The sequence below is a fragment of the Dendrobium catenatum genome, unplaced genomic scaffold (assembly GCF_001605985.2).
Source record: "Dendrobium catenatum unplaced genomic scaffold, ASM160598v2 fragScaff_scaffold_621, whole genome shotgun sequence".
Lineage (NCBI taxonomy): Eukaryota > Viridiplantae > Streptophyta > Magnoliopsida > Asparagales > Orchidaceae > Dendrobium > Dendrobium catenatum.
This window is the reverse complement of record NW_021319083.1, coordinates 33,126,209-33,146,339: the sequence shown is the minus strand read 5'-3', so window position 1 is coordinate 33,146,339 and position 20,131 is coordinate 33,126,209. Positions and strand designations below refer to the sequence as shown.

At 34.9% G+C, this 20,131-nt stretch overlaps 2 protein-coding genes across 4 annotated transcripts; both read right to left on the bottom strand.

Annotated features, from left to right (window-relative positions):
• Window positions 1–583: 583 nt before the first annotated feature.
• LOC110096080 (E3 ubiquitin-protein ligase AIRP2-like) lies at window positions 584–5,203 on the bottom strand. Its single transcript, XM_020821849.2, has 5 exons — window positions 4,948–5,203; window positions 3,883–4,027; window positions 3,708–3,774; window positions 3,373–3,607; window positions 584–1,053 (listed from the first exon to the last, which is right to left on the bottom strand). The coding sequence occupies exons 1-5, from the start codon at window positions 5,025–5,027 to the stop codon at window positions 843–845; spliced, it is 738 nt and encodes a 245-aa protein (XP_020677508.1). The 5' UTR covers window positions 5,028–5,203; the 3' UTR covers window positions 584–842.
• A 5,254-nt stretch (window positions 5,204–10,457) lies between these two features.
• On the bottom strand, window positions 10,458–18,823 carry LOC110096083. Of its 3 annotated transcripts, none has more exons than XR_002303052.2 (4): window positions 16,689–18,823; window positions 15,138–15,228; window positions 11,133–11,441; window positions 10,458–10,739 (listed from the first exon to the last, which is right to left on the bottom strand). XR_002303052.2 is itself a non-coding variant. In XM_020821852.2 (3 exons), the coding sequence occupies exons 1-3, from the start codon at window positions 18,735–18,737 to the stop codon at window positions 11,251–11,253; spliced, it is 2,331 nt and encodes a 776-aa protein (XP_020677511.1). In that variant the 5' UTR covers window positions 18,738–18,823; the 3' UTR covers window positions 10,873–11,250. The 3 variants fall into 3 exon arrangements, 1 of the variants encoding a protein (XP_020677511.1); XR_002303053.2 differs by having other exon boundaries at window positions 10,458–10,713; XM_020821852.2 differs by lacking the exon at window positions 10,458–10,739 and having other exon boundaries at window positions 10,873–11,441.
• Window positions 18,824–20,131: the final 1,308 nt, after the last annotated feature.

Genomic DNA, 20,131 nt, shown 5'->3' with positions numbered 1-20,131 from the left:
CTAAATTGCATAGTTGCATGTAGAAACCTATTGGAAAGGGCAAAAAATCACATCATATATCAAATGTATTTGATGGAATAACAAACGAGTATGTTAATAAACACAAATAAAATAGTATGTGTTAGAATTCTTAGATTGTGTATCGAGTTATTGAGTGTATTAGTTCAATTACAACTTAATTTAAAAGTGCTATCATCTTCACTTACCATTCTTTTTAGCTTTGTGAAATGCCTTCGTTCTAAGAGATTATTCTGTGCGGACATCAGACAGAAAGAACCGTCTAATTTTATCTTTGAATGATAAAAAGCGTAGTTCACTACCGATGTTAATAAGTAAAACTTTCTTCATCTAAATCAATGGATGGAACTGTAAGCTCTCATGCTATCGAACAATAGAAACATGTGCAGCTTCGACGAAAAACAATAAAAATTTAGTAAAACCTTTCAACTAGAAAATTGATGTGCAATCTCTCAGCACATCCAACTAGTTTCTCTTAACATATTAGAATTTAAAAACATTTCACCACAATTAAATGCCTCAAATCTGCTAAAGTACCTCACCATTATCTGAAATATCCTACATGTATATGAAATAACTTATTTCAAGGTTAAAATGCATAATTCAAAGAACAACTGTACAGAGAATTTACAAAAACTCAATCCACAATTTTTGAAATATAAGCTGAGACAGATTTCATATTTGGAAAGCTTCTCAGCTTTTGAGGGACAGATAACGGGAACAATCATTTAATTCAATCAGCTGGCAAACAAAAGTTGGCACTAGCTGGAAGAAGAACCCAGAGCAGAAGAGAGAATGGATTCAATGGAGTAATTAACAGTAGATTATTTTACATGAGAATCATACGAGTCGAAGACAGATTCTGGGATGATGAGAGGAAGCTTGTCTATATACATAAACAACCGTAGCAGATTTTCTCTGGTTACAGTTGCCATGTCTACTATATCTCTGCTGTCAGTCAAGATCCACAGGTCACCACAGCTAACTCCCTTGAGGCTATCACGGCAAAAAGGGCAGGACTGTGACCTTGAATGCCTGCAACAGGCGATTGTTCAATCAAATAGATTTAAATTGTTTTAAGAGAAAGAAAAAAATTCTAATCTTTTTACCTGCGACTGTTAAGAGACTATAGGTAAAACATTCTATTTATCGTGTAAAACAATCTTATTGACAATAATGAATAATTTTACAATTAAAAAGCCACATACAGCTAGCTAACCATAAAGATTAATGGTGTCATGGAGCTTGATACAGAGATGATATGTAGCCACACAAAATCATAATTTTCTATTACCTGCCTTTAATAACTATATAATTAAAATCTTATATCATTAAATAGATCTGATAGTTTACTTCGTATGATAGTCATAAAGCATATTACTATGAATTTACTATTACCTAACTAAATTAGTTATATAATTAAATCACTCTATACATATGCCAGACATCAGTCATGTTACTATGATTTTGTTATTATCCATCTTTATTAGTTATATTAGCAAATCGATCTATACATCTCCTGATAGTCTAATTCGTGTGATAGTCAAGAAGTATAATTCAATTAATTTTCTTTAACTTGCCTTTATTAGTTATATAACTAAGCATGTTAAGATTTTATCATAAAAATAAAATAAAAAATAAAAATAAAAATGTTAAGATTGTAATGCAAGCTGGTTTCCCATGATTAATAGTGTAGGAGTGATTCACTGGTCGCTTGGATATCATGAAGGGTTGTATACCTTGGTTTCAGTTTAAAGGTGGATGCGTTTGATTAGGAGATGGGGAGGTGGTTTCTATTGAGATGGAAGAATGGTTGACAGACTATGGTATGATATATATATATATATATATATATATATATATATATATATATAAAGAATTTCTTGAAAATATTGTTCATTATAAACAAGAAGGATCTTGAATTTTTATTTGAAAAATCATAGGGTTCAAAAAATATATGGATTAATTTTCTCACAAAAAAACGGATAGAAATTATGTTCTTACGATGGTTACAAAATTCAAGATGGTCTATTAGCTGTGCGCTCACATAGAGTGGCACATGTTTTATCAGAAGATGAAGTTCAAGGGGACAAAGTTCAAGGGTAAGAAACCAAGTTTCCATAAGATATAATCTGATGAAGAATGAAAGGTCGAATAAGATCTTTCAATATCAATGACCAAATATAAATAAATGAAGCTTAGAGAACTCAAGATTGATGATGACAAATCTGCAACAGTCAGCTGGAATAACATAAAAATCAAGGGGCAAAATGGATCTTGCAAGATTTTTGGGCCCTCTGTGCTTAAGCTTTGCACCTTCATAAATAATTTGAGCAAGCAATGCTTGGAATGATATTTGAAATTAAGATTGATAAGGAAAGAATGCTTGAAATACCTTAAAAGCACTATAGAGTATCATACACAACATGAAGGATGATGGAAATGAAATCCATAAGTCTGTTGATATTCAAAGTTTGTTGGAAATATTAATGATTCTTATGATGCTCTATATGAAAATTCATAGGATGGATGTGTTGCATCTTTGCTACACCTAGGGCTTAGTTTGATTAAGTTAAAAAAAAAAAGAGTTTAAGACAAATGATGAAGATGATTTGTAATTGAAACCACCCAGATTTCATAATAAAATGATACACATATTTGAACTTTTTAATCTAAAGTTCTGCAAATAACTACAATTTTTTCAAATCAATTTCAAAAATAAGGAAAACTTGGTAAGCTTCTTTGCATAAATGTATTGTCTAAGTTTGCTGATGTTAATAAGTTCGTTAAGGGAACTAGTGATTGTGAGGATGCTCTAATAGAAAATTCATTGAATTTCATGTGTTGTATTATAGCTAAATCTATTATTGAGTCAGATTAGAAGATAACTACAAATTTCACATCAATTTTAAAGGTAAAAAAATTGCAAGCTTATCATTGATAATAGGAGTTGTAAAAATGTCAAGTCTAAGCTTATCATAATCCGCATGAATCTAAAGACATGAACCACAGCCACAACCAAAAGTTATAAATATATTTTTAGACACCTCATCTTTTTAGAATTACCCATTTAACCCTTAATAAATTTTGGCTCAACTATAGAATTCCAATTTGCACATGTTAATAACTTGTACACATGTACATTATACAAGTTTCTGTAAAAAAAAATTTATATAAGCTAGAGTTAACACGACATGCAGGTAGCTGACATGAAGGAAAAATATAAGGACTCAAAGAGTTTAAGACAAATGATGAAGATGATTTGTAATTGAAACCACCCAGATTTCATAATAAAATGATACACATATTTGAACTTTTTAATCTAAAGTTCTGCAAATAACAAGAGGAACATACCACTCATGATAACACTTCAAGCACATACAATGGTTGCAGTTGGGCAAAACAATCCTGCTGTTTAACTCCATGCAGATCCCACATTCCTCCTCTCTCTCAGCATCTACCTCAGAGAAATGCATCCTGTCATCATCATCTCTTCTCTTGTACCTTTCCAGACATATTGCTTTTTGTTTTTTATCCTCCATATCCGTTATTCCCTTATGTAATTGCATCAAAGATGGGAAAATAACAGCTGCCATAAAAGAAAATAAGGTGAATTGATATACTATAAATGCAGAGAGTTGAATCATAAAGCCATGAAATTCAGTGTAACTAGAAGCATAGTGAATTACCATAGAACTCCTTAATGCTTGCCTTCTTTTCATGGGTTAACATTGTTGTTGTTCCATCAATATAAACCTGCAGAAGGCAAAGGTTACTAGTGAACAAAAAAAGAAAAAGAAAATCCAGCATTTAAAAAAAGCAATCAATGTCGAAAATATAAGCACATCTTTATTAGAACCAAACCTTGTATACCAAAATCCTCAGAAGTCCCAGAGCCCCTGCAAGACTACAGTCCATCCATTGCACTAAAAATAGAAATAAAGGGGCCGCAGAGCTATAGGACATACGCATTTGAAGACGGGCACCATCTTTTGGAAATTCTGACGCCCTATATATCCAGTAAAGGATTAGAATCAGCACTCAAAAATAAATAACATATTTGGAATTATTTTCCTCCATGTTTGATGTGAAAAGTAATAGAAGACCAAAGAATGTCAGAACAATCAGCACAGTGGAAACCCAAAAAAATAAAAAAAAAATACACAATGTGAACTGTAGAAATTTATACTTCTATTATTGAAACGTTATTCAATGCTTTCAACACCCTTTTACCATCCTATGTTTTTCTTCAACGGAAAAACAACCCAAAATAAATTGAAGGCAACCATCATAGCGAGAAAAGTAAAAGAATCTAAACTACACCAATGCGGCATAAATAAAATTGTAATCAGCATCGGCATTTCCATGATATCCGAATTGTCAGGCCTCTAGGATCAAAATATTGAGGGAAAATTTTGAAACATAAAAATAATAGGATAAAAAATCCATAAATCTTGTTAGAAAGTAGCTTAGATCGGTCTCTGTACATTTCAGAAAGGCTGACTATAAACAAAGTAAAATTGAATAATCATCTATAAATTAAATTTATAGATTCTAAACGCCGCCAGAAAACTCATCCCCTCTAACAAAATCCACGCAATCAATTTCTTAGACAAATAAAATATTGAGAAGTTCGAGCTGAGTATCTGGAACCATTAAAAGTTTATAGGAGCGGAAGGGAAACGATCTGTCTCACTGATTTCTTCAAAAAAACCACAAAAAAGGAAACTTTCTATTCAGGAACAGGAATTCGCGCTGCAATCAGCCAACAGAACAATTAATACATTCTCTAAAATACAATAAGAGAAACAAATGTCTCCATGCCCAAATTACCCTTTCCCTGACCAACGCCAGTCGCCAATCTTCAAATAAATATAGAACAAAGGGGGAGAAGAACGGAAGAGCGATCGAGTTCAGGAAACAACTTACAGCGTGTTGGCATGCTGGATGTCAGCTTCGAGACCTTTGAGCGAATCCTTGAACGATTTCCGCATGTAAACCATGAACATCTCCACCACAAATCATCCAGCAGAAAAGAGAGATAAAACCCAAATCCCCTTCCCTTCCCAAACCCTAAACCCCCGGCTCTCAAAAACCCTAGCTTCACCCTTTACCCTCCGCTCTCTCGGTCCATCTCAGTACACTTTTTGGCCTTTTGAAGGAGCGAGCGAAAGAATCGGTTCGTCCACTGCCACGCCGAGGTGACAAGTCGTGCACGTCAAAATTCAGATAACTAGCTGACTACATTCACTATCATTTTTGACACAAAACCCGACCCTATCCAGCCGGAAGAATAGCTCAACGGTGCCGTTGGGTGAAGTTGATAGCTACAGTTGCTGTATCTCCATGCCAGCGCCTACCTTATCCATTTAGGTACAAGGATTAAAATCAGAAGGGCCCACGGCTCGGATATTTTTTGGGCGAGATGACGAAAATGCACTCGAGTTCTGCCGGCTGAGATATGGATAATAGGCGTATTATAGCCATTTTTTTAATTTATTATTTGGCATTATCTATTTTAACATCGTCTCAGCTTTATCGAACGCTAATCCGTCGGAAACAAATGAACGGTTGGCTTAGAGGCAATTGTGCCATGCCAATTTGTCCGCTTTGAAATAAAATATAAGACAATTCGACTTTATAAAAAATTTAATGGTTTTGTTGATTTCATACTGAAAAATTTTAAGAGATAAATAGATTTTTATGTATTAATTTTGTATGAAGATTTTACACATATAAAAATCAATGAATTGAACATATATATTAAAATTTTTAAGTGGAATATTTGAAAATGAAAATAATCATGAAATGTATCCCATATTATAACACCCCGAGTTCAGAAAGCGCAGAAAGCGGTACACCCTGATGACACTAGATACGATGAATAGATAAAAAAACATATATGATATTCACAAAGAGAACATGCATATACAAATGATACAATATTATATGTATATATATACACACACACACATCAAAGTAAACAGATGGAGTGATAAAAAATTAGTCCATTAATAAAAGTTCAAATAGTCAATATATTCAAAATAGCAATAGTTCTGATACAAGTCCAAAGAAATATAAATATAACAAAAAAAAGGAAAAAGACTATTCAACCCTCATAACAAAATCATAAACATAATAAACTACTACAAAATAATAAATATTAAAAATAGTCTATTGTTGGTAACCTTGCTCCTGAGGTGGCGGTCCACCAAACACGTCTGTCGGACCTATTGAAAAAGGCTATCGGCAGCAAGCAACTAGGGTGAAAAGGAGTGTGGCATGCAGTATGAGCAACCAATAGGTGAAAATAACCTAAAGTCACCAAACCAAAGAAGTAACGACACATGTCATGCTCCATATAACAACAATATAATATACTAGTATCATTAATGTATGTATTAAACTAAGATCAATGCAAGTTATTTTAATGTCCATAAATACAATCACTCTAGCCATCATCATTTCTCAAAATAACCTATCAGTCATTTATTACTTCCAATATATATCCACTTATTTTTTCTTATATTTAACATATATTTTTATTATCGGTTCATCGTATACCCATCATCGAAAAGACAAACACCAATTCAAAGAAATATAGTGATTTTCTATAGAGTCGTCACTTTAAAGGCCCATCGATCCCAACTAGCCAAAAACCAATAAGGTTATACTAATATACACACAATCACACAATACAAGTGTTGTTACAAATAATAGGCATCTTTAATATATATATATATATTGTTGCGGGCTAGAAATTACGCGGCGATAGAGATTTGATTCTACGTCTTAGCGTTGTACGTATAACTAGCACACACAGAGAACACAAGATTTTTTACGTGGAAAACCCTTAAAAGGGAAAAAACCACGAGGCCTAGCCCAGTTGAAAATGATTCCACTAGATTTTGAATTGGTTACAAAGGACTGGATCACCTCCAGGGGGGAACAGATTACAATTAATTACTTAAGTAAGACGTCGAGTCCTCGGTAGGACGTAGGGACCGAATGTCGGGCCCTGAGTAGGACGTCGGGTCTTCAGCAGAACGTAGGGGCTGAATGTTGGGCCTTGAACAAGACGTCGGGTCTTTGGCAGGAAGTAGGGACTGGGTGTCGGGCCTTAAACGAGACGTCGGGTCTTTGGAAGGACGTAGGGACTGAACGTCGGGCCTTAAGGTGGTGGTCCGGCGAAGTCCCTGCGGTGGTCCGGCGGTGGTCCGACAAGATTCCTGCGGTGGTCCGGCGAGATTCCTGCGGTGGTCCGGCGAGGTTCTGCGGTGGTCCGGCGAATTAAATATGACAATTATAATTTATATAATCAACATGATTTATAACGATAGTATCATATACTATAATGAACAAAACTAATGTGCTTTACCAACATAACATTATTGTATTCAGATAAGATCATACATGAAAATACAAAATTGATACACATGAAGTTATGCATCAATATATCAAGAATATTTCATTTATGAAGTTTGCATATTCGATATGAGCAATGATAAATATTTACTACTTGTTTGATCATGCTACAGAAGTTAATATAGATATGGCAATCTATATAGTTATAAAGGAACATAATATAATGGGCGCAGATTTCACCCTAATAAAGAATGGTACGCTTATACCAAAATAAACAACAATTACTTATAGTGGTTGCCACAAACTCCAACCTTGAAAGTGGCCCGCTCGATTCCACCAAACGACAATCCTACAACTAGCAAAACAAAAATATCATTAAGCACGTTTAATGAGGCATAAAGAGGAATATCCTAATCAACCATAATAACGCTAAGAACACCAAAATTAATCATGAAATGATACAATATAAAAAATATATGCAAAAAACCTAGGGCTTGGTCAAATCGAACACCAAACCTAAAATGAGAACTCCTCTGAAATAAATTAAAATCCATAATGATGATGAATAAAGTCAACATCAAATCAAATCTAGTCAAAATACTACAAAAGATGATATATACTACTATATCTTGAGAATAAAGAGAAAGAAATAAGGAGAAGAAAAAATAGAATATTTTGGACTCAAGAACTTACTCTAGGCTGTTGTTGCAAGCAATGAGCGAAGAGGGAGGAAAAGAGAAGATTTTGGCAGCTGCTACAAGGGAGAACGAGGAGTGGAAAGTTTCCCTAAGTTCTATTTCTCCTTAAATGGAGAGAGTAGCAACTAAGAGCGGGAAAAATCACAAGAGGTGGAAGAATCACATGATTTGCGTGATTGAAGAGCGAAAGAACTGTGGCTAGTCTGGTGGAGAAGGGGTGGAGTCGGGCAGCTAGCTTGCGTTTGCAAGAGAAATTCCAAACTGGTTCAGTTCGGTTCGAGTTATGACACATATGAAATGAATCAATAAGTAAATAGAGATTGCAAAGCTAAATTATCACCTCAACTGAAAAAGATGGGCTTACAACTATTAAAACATTAACTTTACCTCCTTTGGTAGTTGGGATTGTTTGATAAAATTTATGAAAGCATTTGGATGATGTCAGATGAGTGTTGGCATTTGAGTGATGACAGTCAGACTAAAGGAGTTAAATGATAAAAATTAGATGATAGTGCTTTGGCAACAACACTTAAATAATGATAATCAAATGAGGTCGAAAGAATTGTGAGGGCGGTGAGGTGATGATGGGATGGCGTCATGGTTGAGCAATGGTAGTTGGATGACGGTAATAGTTGGCAGTAAACATTAGCATTGAATCATGTAGAACTCTAAAATTCATCAAATCTCCAAAGTCCCTCCAATCTTAAGTTAATGTCCTCTCATGTGGAGAATGGGGATCTTGTTATAGTTCTTTAGATTGAGATTTTAATAAATCTGGTCAAAATTTTATAATATTATATTGAACGTCATGTATTAATTCATTTGATCACGGATCATTTCTTTAGCATTGTAGTGACTTAAAGAACTCAGAATTAAATGATACTGACCTCATTGGATTCTTCCTATCCACGCTTGATCAAATTATAATCATATCAAAATTGGATATCATTTGGTCCTCAGTTAACATCATGAAGTTTTCAACTACACTATAATTTCTTGATTTAAGTTTTATTTATAATTAGACTAAATCACTTTTTAGCGTCATTGAATTCATCTTATCAAGACATTCAATTAGACTATATATTTGTTAAATATAGAATTTGGACAATCAACAATTTAATATTGAAAATTTTTAATTCTAATACTATCTTGAAATTTATGCCAAATTAAGTGAATCTTCACATGTACATGACGTATAGTTTTTGACATCTAATAATTGTAATAAGAGTTTATCATTACGAATGCATAAATACGCATGTATAAATGAATGATGCAACACATGCATTTGTAAATTGCTTAAATCAATAAATTATAAATACACCAAAATTGGACTAGATAATGAATTTAAAATATACCAAAATTTTATATGAATTTATTTTACTTTATTCTGAAAAACTCACATTTGAAATACTTTACATGTGTTTTACTTCAAACAAAATAACCCCAAACATTTAATAACAAAGCCACATTTGTTATGTCATATGAAGACATTTTGCATGCCATGCTACTATTTTTAGCTTAATATATTGAAGAGATTTTACACAAGTGTCCTAAAATTTTTATACATTTTCATATGTAATATTCAAATTTTTATATTTATTTATATAATATTTTATATCTTAATTCTATTAAAAACATAAATAAAAGATATATTTACTTAAAAAATTAATATTAATAATATTTATATTTAATTAAAAAATTTTAAGTATTACATAAATAAATATAAGTATTTAGATATTAAATATTTAATTCTTTAAAAAATTTGTGTTATGTATGCAAATTCCCTATTAAAAAAATGGTCGACCCCATCATTGAACCTCCATCGACCTTGTAAATTTCCTTGCACCTTTTTAAGATTTCAGTGAGTATACTACGTAATTCAGATAAAAGTGATTATAAGATCTAAGAGATTTTCCTTAACAAAATTATCTTAATTTATTTTATGCTAGAGGATTAATTCTCTCATAAGTAAAAACTCTCATAATTAATTATATCCATCCCATAAAAAAAAACAATCATCATTAAGAATGTCACTCACAAGATTATCAAGCGATGACCCAAGGGGAGTATTAATGACTAGTCCAACTAAGATCCTATAGTTCTATCATGGTGGGTTAAACTTTAATCAAATTTGCCTTAGCCCGATCAAATGTCATTCAACTTATTTTGAGCCAAACTCGAGTCAATTAAATATCGAATAGTTCACGTCCCTACTCGTTATCATCATCATTTAAAAAAAAAAAATTTAATTGATGATACTAAGGCTCATTTGGGACAAGCTTTTGACTACTGCTTTTTTGCTGCTTTCAAGAGATTTTTATACTGACAAGCTGTTTTAGAAAGCAGTAAAAAAATTATGCCAAACGAAACCTAACATGGATTCAGAAACTCCGATTGTGGTGTGACTCAAAATCCCATCCAAATTGGAGAACAATTACCTGATAGCTAAAAGAGCAGTAGTTCCTATTTTTCGTCACATCAGAAAGAGTTGGAGGCAAACCTTAGAATTTTTACTGTCCAGCCATTATTAGACAAAGCTTTGAACATCACAGACATTGAGTTGAACAAATCCATACGTTTTTATCTTTGAAAAGAGGAAATGATCCCAGTCTTCAAACTTGACGACAACCGCCTAAAAACACCAATTCTGCAGTCATCCTGCAGAAATTTACTTGCATCAGAAAATCTCAAACAAGTTGCAGCACAACCAAGTTCTACTATCATGCTGAAATTTTCTCATAAATTTGCAAAATCGGATGCCTAGTCCTTGATCGAGGAGGAACAAAATCTATCTGAAATATTTGAAAAGCAAACTTCCCGAATATAAATGCAATATATATGAAAAGTTGCCAGTGCAGTTTTCAGCTATTCTTTACAATGTGAGTATGACCGCTTGTGATGCAAATGTCATTTAAACTCACAAAAAATTATATCATTTATTTGCGAGCTTTCTAGTTTTCCAAGGAGCCAAAAATAGATGTATATTACCATGCTAATTTTTTTAAAAAAAAAACTGTGGCTGAGAAGCATTCATCTAAGGGAATTAGCTACCTTGTTGATGAATAATAAGCTGATTGGTTGTTCCCTCATGGTTTCATCAAATAAGAAGAAATAAGCATTCCATGGTGATCAAATCCTTCATGGTTTCATCAAACAATCTGCTTGATGCTCACAATTGGTTGTAGTTGAGCTCCGATATGCATGAAATCAGAGCGTGTCTAACCACTTGATTATCTGAATCAATGGAGAGAACTTCCTCAAAGAGAGACTTTGCCTGATGCAGAAGCTTTGACTTCTCTCTGCTGTTATTTCGACGGAGATGTGATCGCTGTTGCAGTACCATGCCCCACCTATACAGAGCTGCATTTCCATTCATAATTTCAGAAGACATTTATATGCATATGGTTCACAGAGAAAAAAAGTTCTTTAATGTCCATTTGTATATCTGTGGCAAATAAATAATTTAATAGGAGAGACCGAGAGGGGAGCCCAAATGGTGAAGAACTCATAACCACTAGTGGACTTCGGAAGAAGTTTAGGCGTAAGGTAAATCAGGACCTCTAAGAAGAGTATTTTGCAAATATGTCAGAAATATTCTAAAGCAGTCTGAATCAAATTAAAATTGTTTGTCACTAAACAAATTGTATATGATCATCACAAATTTCAAATCTCAAACCAACCAAATATTTGGTCTACAAATTTTAATTTTGATTATGAGATCATCTGAACTCTTATCTTCAGCAAACATTCGGCGAGACTAACCCAACCATATCAAGAATACTTAGATTCAAGCTCAAATAAGCTTGCCTGAAAACATAAATCAAAACTACTTGGGCCATTTGGAGATCAAATACCATTCAAAATTTGCATGTTTATAGTTAAAATAAGTCCAACAAATCTACAAGTTTGTTTTGGGTAGCTTTTTTATTGCTTTGCCTTTCAAAATGGTGTCGCATTTCAATTTGACAGCTGTTTTATTGTTATTTTTTATAGATTTTTTAGGTGAAAATTTGATTTATACAACTAGGTCTACTATAATGTAGTAGTTGCAAAAAAGCTAGTCTATTATTTTTTTCAAGAAAAATGAATTAATAATGGCAGCAACAACTTTCAAAAGGTTGCTTTCCTTTCAACAACTTTGTAACCGCCTTTGAAAAAAGTTGGAGGTGCCTAAACCATCCCTAAGAGAGTCAGTTTTGAGTTAATTAAAACAAAAAAAAAATAAAAACCATCAAATGATCAACGAGGATTCAATTCAAAATACCATTAAAGTATCATATTTTTAGTAGAAATGATAATGATATCCCTCCAGAAATCTATACATAGACCATGTTCTACATACAATGAGAATTTTGAGTGGAGAGGATTCCCTAACATGGTGAATTTCGGAGTTATGCTCGCCACAACCTGACACCATTCATTTACCCGCATTGTCACATGCCTTCATCAACATCAAACACCGCCCATTGATGCCAGCTATCGCCACCACCCTACATTGAACATTAACTAATGTCAACGACCATCTTCACCATTGCCAAACACTAGTTGTCAACTAATATCGTTGTTCATCGTCGAGGCTCGCCGTCACATCCAAAATGTATCATCTATCAACCAACATCAATGCTCACCCTCACCACCACTTAATACTATTCATCGATCAAAATTGATGCTTGTCATTGCCACCACCCAATATTGTCCATCAACTAATATCAATGTCGGTTATCGCCAAGCATTGTACGTCAACGTTCATTATTGCCATCACTGAATATCAAATATCTAATAACACCGACATTCGTAGTCATCATCACTTGACAATATATGTTAAACAATACAAATGCCCCCCATCGCAACCCCCCGATGCTTACCAGCTACCATTGTTTGATGTCCACCTACCAATGACGTTTGATTCAAACCTTCATGACTACCTATACACCCCTCCTCTCATATAAATAGAGACAAGATGACAGTCAAACATCGCCCCACCTATAATGCCCCTCGTCAACTATCGCTCGAAACCTATCGCAAAATAATGTCCAACACCATTATTTACCATCAACCAATCTCTCCTTTTAAAAGGAAAGCAATTAGTATGATTGCCTGACCTTTGATGTTCATCATCAACTATTGTTCAATGCATGTCAACCACCTGTGCTCAACGCCCACATTCAAGGGTCATTTTGGTCTCCCCTCTTGCATGAAAGTGACAAAGCCGATCACCCCAAGTCTCCCGAACACCAATGTTCCTTGTCAATCTTTACATAACACTTGTGGATGATCATATATAATATGGCCATCCACATGTTGGTTGAATCATCCACAAGGAAGGAGTGGGAACCTAGACACATTTATGCATGTGATTTTTGTTTGTATTTCACTTAGACTCTGATGGACCGGACCGCCCGGTCCATCCCGCACCCGCACCGGCCCACAAGGGGCCAGTTCTCGCCTACTGCAGGCGGAGAAAACGCCCGCCTGGGCGTTCGGCCGAAGGAGAGGGAGGAGTCGGGTGGGCCCAAGGGGACCACCAAATGTAAGAGGGAGTTTGTTTTGTTTGCCCTAGGGGTAATTAGGGTATTTTGGGGGGATCATGTGAGGGTTAAAGGGGAGTTAAGGTTTGTTTTGGAGGCATCTTGTTTTGGTGGCTGTATTAGGTTTTCTAATCTAGGGCTTGGGAGAAAGCTTCTCTTCTCGAATTGAGAGCATTGTATCCGTGGAAACTTGTAAGTCTTTTGATATTTAAGTAATCGAAGTGTTTGTGAGTGTTTTCATCCAAGAAATCTTCTATTTTTCCACTGTTTTTGGGCTGTTTTCCTGGATTCCGAATTTTGCAACTCAAGTTCCATCAAAGTGGTATCAGAGCACTAGATCCACAAGGAAGGGATGGGTACACGAAGGATTGAATCTATTGAAGAGAAAGTCGGAGAGTGGGAAGTAGAGTTCACCGCCCTCAAAGAGAAATTTGCATCCGTTGACGAAAAGCTTGATGGAGTAGAAGAGTTGAAGACTCAAATGTTAGGGTTACAAGAGATGATCAAACAAATGGTGGCGGGCCAACACAACATGGGGGGTCGGCTAACCCTAACCCTAACCCTAATCCTAATGCGCAGCCGGTTGATGGTGAAGGTGGAAGTAGGGTTCGTGAAGGACCTAATGCAAAAGGGAAGGAGGCCATTGACATTATCGACCATGGAGGGGATGCATGGTCCGCCGGCCCAAAGGGGGGCATGTATGGCCCAAACCGTGGAGGGGAGGGCTACTCCACCGCCTCATTTATGGGAGATGCTAGGGCAAGCTATACTCAGAATCATCCAGATCAATTTTACCAAGGAAGGGAGGGAGGAAGCATGCCCTACAATCAGTGGGGTGGAGGATCATATCGAGGCAGAGGGGACGAGATGAAAGCCAAAGATACATTATGGTAGTTACCTTTATTTTCATTAGTCAAAATTTTCAGCTTCATTGATTATAGACCACCAGTATTAATTCTATTTCATTAATAAAATTTCATTTTATATTTCGTATAATTATGGATTTATGTTTCTTTTAATTTATATATGAAAATTTTTTAAGACAAAATTGCTTCACTTGACCTTAATTCATGGGATTTGTCTCATCAACTAAGGTCAAGTCCTTCACATGTTCCGTCTTGTTGGTGTGTGCCGCCTTCCAAATCCAATGTGTGATAACAAAAAATATTGAACTTAGTCTCGAGTATGATGCATTATAGGAGAAAAAGTTAATTTAGATTATAGTAATTTCATAACATCAAAATCTTCATATTTATTGAAATAACACACAGGTTATTTTATTTATAGTAATATCATCCAAAAATTGAAGAGTTGCAATAATACTATTAACTTTCATTATCAATGATTTCTTGAACACTTAATTATTTATATGTATCATGCGCAAATGCAAATTTGTGTTCAGTAGTTTATTTCAGAACCTTGGGTGTTGGTTTTATAAATAAAAAAGATTTCAATGCTATACTCTTAAATCTCACAAAAAGATTGAGCAGAGAAATTAAAGGGAATTTTAAATGGATTAAGATTATACCATCTGGCGCAAAAGCATTACTTCCTGACATCATAGCATTGAATTTATCAATTGCAGCCAAATATACCTTGTCGGCATCCATGGCTGCTTCCTGCAAAAAATCAGAAAAGCAAGCTTATATTAGAATTGGTAAAGATACGTGCAGTAAAATAATGTAAAATAACAGATACATCATGGCATGGGCGGAACCATGTTAGCTTGGGCAGTGGTTCATAACATGTATGAATGAGTTTCGGTTCGAATATTATTTTAAAAGAGTTTTGCACCTTTTTGAACTTGTCGAAACAACAAACTATATTCTAGCTGTTATAATAGTAGTTTATATGGTAGAGTGTATGTCGTTGCTCGGCCTCCACATGCACCTGGGGGTTTTAAATGCTCATAAGATACAGGGTATGATTTCTTTTCAGAAAAATGGTGGTGTCGGTGAGATTTCTCTTGTTTAGCCATCCCATGGCACTTTGATTCCATGGTGGGTAGGATCTCAATCACTGTGTGGAGAATCTTTGAGTCATTTGAACATTTCGATGATAAGATTAGAATCCAGAATGCATGTATTACTTGTAATTATTTTTTAATTCATCAATTATAATAAAATACAAGTTTTTCTTTTAAATTTTGTCTTTATATTATTTTTTATATTAAATTATTCATTTATTAATTTTTCCCACCCTGAAAAACAAAGTTGGTTCCGCCCTTGATTCATGAGATAGCTTCTGTCATATAAAACAGTTATTTGATTCTTTTACCTTTCAATTTTCTTCCAACTAAAGTGAATTTGTAGTTTATGTATTGAACACTATCGGTAAATTTAATTGAAGCCTAAACTAAAATGGATATTGTAGCAGTTAAAGACATTGGCATTTGACAAGATTATATCTTTATCATTATTAGCTATCTTTCCCAAAGAGAAAAAATAATCAAATAAGAAAAGTAGAAAACCTTATTGCACCGTAGATGCAGGACTTTTGAATGGTTTAGCATATTGCCTACTACTAAGTCTAATCATAAGCAACTGGATAATTGTCATCATAGCCTAGAATCTTGGATCTCTTTCTTTACAAATTCTCCTAAATGTCCTACCTATTACCATCCACCTCAAATTCAGCAAGCTTGCTCAAAATCATTATTAAAAATTATATAGAATCAAGCTTTGAAAACAATGAAATATTGATTTATCCAAAAAATAAGAGATTCACCACTAAGGAGTTGCATTATTCTATATTCTATACAAATTATGACCACCATCGCTGAAATAATTTAAGCATTCAAATTTTAGTTTACTTCCAACGTCTGTGATGCAATGCCCTGACTGAGCAAGTGAAAGGTTTACACATTCAAAAGATATTTAACATAATAATGGATTAAAAGATTACTACAAGAGTTACATATAAATCTAAAACAGTTAAGACACTTCAGCTTAAATATAATTAGAATTGAAAATAAGCAGCATAATTCAGAATGAATATATCCTACATAATGATAATCAACAATTTTAGCAACGTTGCTGATTGGAGATTTTGAGAATAAATTTAAAGGATTGATGCTTACTGGCCCAACATCTGCAATCAACTGAGCACGAAAGCAAAGAGCAATTCCCCAATTGTAAAGAGCTCTAACATCATTTCCATCAATTGATAAAGCTCTTCTATATTTTCTTCCTGCCTTAACAAGCAGACCTTCACATTCTTCACATACAGAAACAAGAACAGATGCAATTTCCTCTCTATTTGTGACAATACTGTCATTTTTTTTAAACAAAGAATCACTTCTCAATAGAAGAGTTCTTAACTCCCGAGTAACTTTCAATTTTAGTTCCCCGTGAAGGAGGTAAGTATTCCCCAACTGTCCCACAGCAACTAAGCTCATCGGCCTCATATCTATAGCAGCAGAAAGTAAGTCCGCAGCTTTATACAATGTAGCATCTGCTTGTTCTTCACCAGCTTGAGTCATCATGAACTCTCTGGCACGTGTCAAAAGGTAAGAGGCCTCCTTTATGCCATCTGCAAACTTTTCATCCATTGATATATTTGAAGTTTCTGGCATCTTACATTCTCCCCTTGCATTTGTTGGTCTCTGATTACCAAGACTGGGATGATTTCTCAATGTAGAAGTGCTTTCTTCAAAATCAAATCCATTGATTTGCTTTTCTTGCAGCTCACTGCTTTCACTTCTACAAGAAGGCTCATGCACCCTATTTCGAATTTCTAAAGTATGTTCATGAAGAGATGACTTGGATTCCCTTGTCAAGTATTCCATATTCTTTGTTCTTTTCTGAAAGATATTTCCTTCTGCTGAATCATTCAAGTTATTATTGAATGCTCCTCTTTCATAATTTTGCTCGAAGACAACTTTTTTAAAGCTACCACGGTTAGTCATAAAGCGCCAACTGCTGCTACTACCGTTTTCATTATTGCCTTCTTCATCAAATGAAAGCATATCACTACCTGCACTGCCATTTTTAAAATTATTCTCAACACTATTCAGTATAGAAACATCGTTAGTGATGGTGGGTCCATTTTTCCATAGATTATTATTAGATCTGTCCTTCCCTGGTGTTGTTCTTTCTATTCCTCCCCGCTTATCATTAGAAGGCATTCCATATTCTTCAACATTAGAGCTTTGTTTATTGACGCTACGCAATTGTCTTCTACTCGACTCCCCAAATTCATTTCCTGCAACCATTTCCCTCTCTGAAACTATAAAAGGACCCTTTGCATCCACTGGATTCAACTGCTGACCAAGCTTCTCGTTAATGCTATCCTTTGGTTTTTTTGACTTTGAACCAATCACAGACTCGTGGAGCATACCAGCAAAAAACTGGAAAAAATCAATCCCACTCGCCCTCAATTCCACTGTTTTTCTGCTTGATTTCTGATTCAACTTCTTAGCCCCGACATCAAAATCAATATGGCCCTCAAAAAGGTCATTACTGAAAGAATCAGTCAAAGTTTTTTGCGCTTCCCCAATAGCCGTTCTAACATACTCAACAATCTGAAGGTAATTAGTCTCAACACGGCCCATTCCAAGCTCGTCCACATTAATACCACCTTCAAGGCCATTCCTTAAATATGACATCTTACCATCCAAATCACTAAACAAAGCTTCCAGCTGCTTTAATTTCTCTTCAAAAACACCTAAACCATATCCATTTCTTCCCATTTTCTTATCCACAAAACCAGCTTGAGCCGCTCCAATGGCAAACCCCCCAAGAAAAACTAAGATTGAGACGGGAAGAAGAGAAATAGTTAAAAACCTAACCCTAGAAACTGTCAAAGCTGCGAAAAAACCCAGAAGGAAGGGCAAGGCGTGCTTCTTATCATCAAATCCTAAGGCAGTTATGAAACGGCGAAATGGCTCGAGCAGACCAGAATCTCCTGCCTCCTCCATAAGCTCCAGTTCCTCCCAGCCGCCGTAAATGGAGAAATCTGGATCGGGTGATGCGAAAGTAGAGCAGAAAAGATTGACGTGCTTCCGGCTCCAGGTACATCTCTGACGAGCCGAGTGAATAAAGGTAGGGTATTTGATGGACGTCAATCTAGAAGAGAGAGAGATTACAGATTGGCGCACAAGGAAACCATCGAAGATGAGGGTTCCCATCTCCCGCAAGAGAGCGGGAGAAATTCCCAGATGGAACTATTGAAGAGGATGGTTGAGTCCTATCTTAAGAGAAAATGACGCGAAGAGGAGGAAAAGCCAAGAAGGTCGTTTATGGAGTCGTAAAGACTAGGGCTGGAACAAACCAAACCTTCAACCATCTACTCGTTGTTTGATTTGATTGAAATTTATTTGTGATTGTTTAATTAATTAAACAAATAAATTTGAACAGTATTTTAAATAATCAATTTTTAAATAAACAAATTTGAACACTAATGTATTCTGCTCATTTATGCTTGTGAAAAATATCATTTAAAGCTCGTGAACAAGCTCGACATTAAGCTCTATTCGTGTTTGATTCATAACTTTTGAATAAACTCTATAAAAAATTAATTAATATTTGATTATAAAATTGATAAATCTACATAATATAAATGTTTTATATTTATTATAACATAATGATATAATTATTGTTAAATAATAAAATTTAATCTAATTGAATATTATAATATATGCTAATTAAAAAATTCACTAAATATATTCATGAACATAATAGATGTAATTGTTTGTTAGAAGTCTCGATAAAACTCGTTTGTTAAGTTAATGAACATTTAGAAGTAGAGCTTGTTTATAGCTCATTAAGGCTTATTTGTTTAAAGCTCAAAAAGCACTAAATGAATCAAACATGAACATTCATTAATTTAAATGAATCAAACATGAACACAAACAATAAAGTTCGAATCAAACATGAACCAAACTTGAACAAGACGATAATAAATGAACTCAAACATTAAGACTCATATACTCGACTTAGCTCGATTCGTTTGCAGCCCTAGTCAAGGCTAGGGGTGTAAATGAAGTCTAGTGGAGTCGCAGAAAGTCATATCAAGTTTAACTTAAAAGGGTGAACTCAAACTCAAGTTCGTCGAGTTATAAACAAGCTCAAGCCACTCGCGATCCTTGGCAGTTCAGTCGTCTTTCGTGCTCACGAGCACGGTCTGGCGGTCTTCCACGACCACAAACTCACAAGCCTCGGGGGTCCAATCGTCATCCGCGCCCACGAACTCCACGGTCATCTCGTTCGTCTGCCTCAAATTGCGAAACAACGAGCGAGAGCGGGACCTGTGAAACAACGGGCATGATTTGCGAAACAATGGCGGGAATTGTGAAAAAGAGCTACTAGCAAACCCTAATAAATAAAATATAAATTATTTAAATATATAAATAGTGATTCGAGCCAGCTCATGAGCCAAACCTCATCAAGATCAAGCTCATTGCTCGATAAGCTCGGCTCACAAGCTCATTAACAAGTCGAGCTCGAGCTGCCTCGGCTCACTTACACCCCTAATCAAGGTGCTTCTCTACAACGAGGATTAGGAGAAATTATTAACGTAGCT

Excerpts from the sequence above, each read along its gene's own strand:
- LOC110096080 (XM_020821849.2), bottom strand. The coding sequence starts at position 5,027 with ATGTTCATGGTTTACATGCGGAAATCGTTCAAGGATTCGCTCAAAGGT. Across the intron at positions 4,028-4,947 it reads ATCCAGCATGCCAACACGCT|GGCGTCAGAATTTCCAAAAG; the intron begins GTAAGTTGTTTC and ends CTGGATATATAG. Across the intron at positions 3,608-3,707 it reads AAGCATTAAGGAGTTCTATG|CTGTTATTTTCCCATCTTTG; the intron begins GTAATTCACTAT and ends CTTTTATGGCAG.
- LOC110096083 (XM_020821852.2), bottom strand. The coding sequence starts at position 18,737 with ATGGGAACCCTCATCTTCGATGGTTTCCTTGTGCGCCAATCTGTAATC. Across the intron at positions 15,229-16,688 it reads TGATTGCAGATGTTGGGCCA|GAAGCAGCCATGGATGCCGA; the intron begins GTAAGCATCAAT and ends GATTTTTTGCAG. Across the intron at positions 11,442-15,137 it reads TAATGCTTTTGCGCCAGATG|CTCTGTATAGGTGGGGCATG; the intron begins GTATAATCTTAA and ends ATGGAAATGCAG.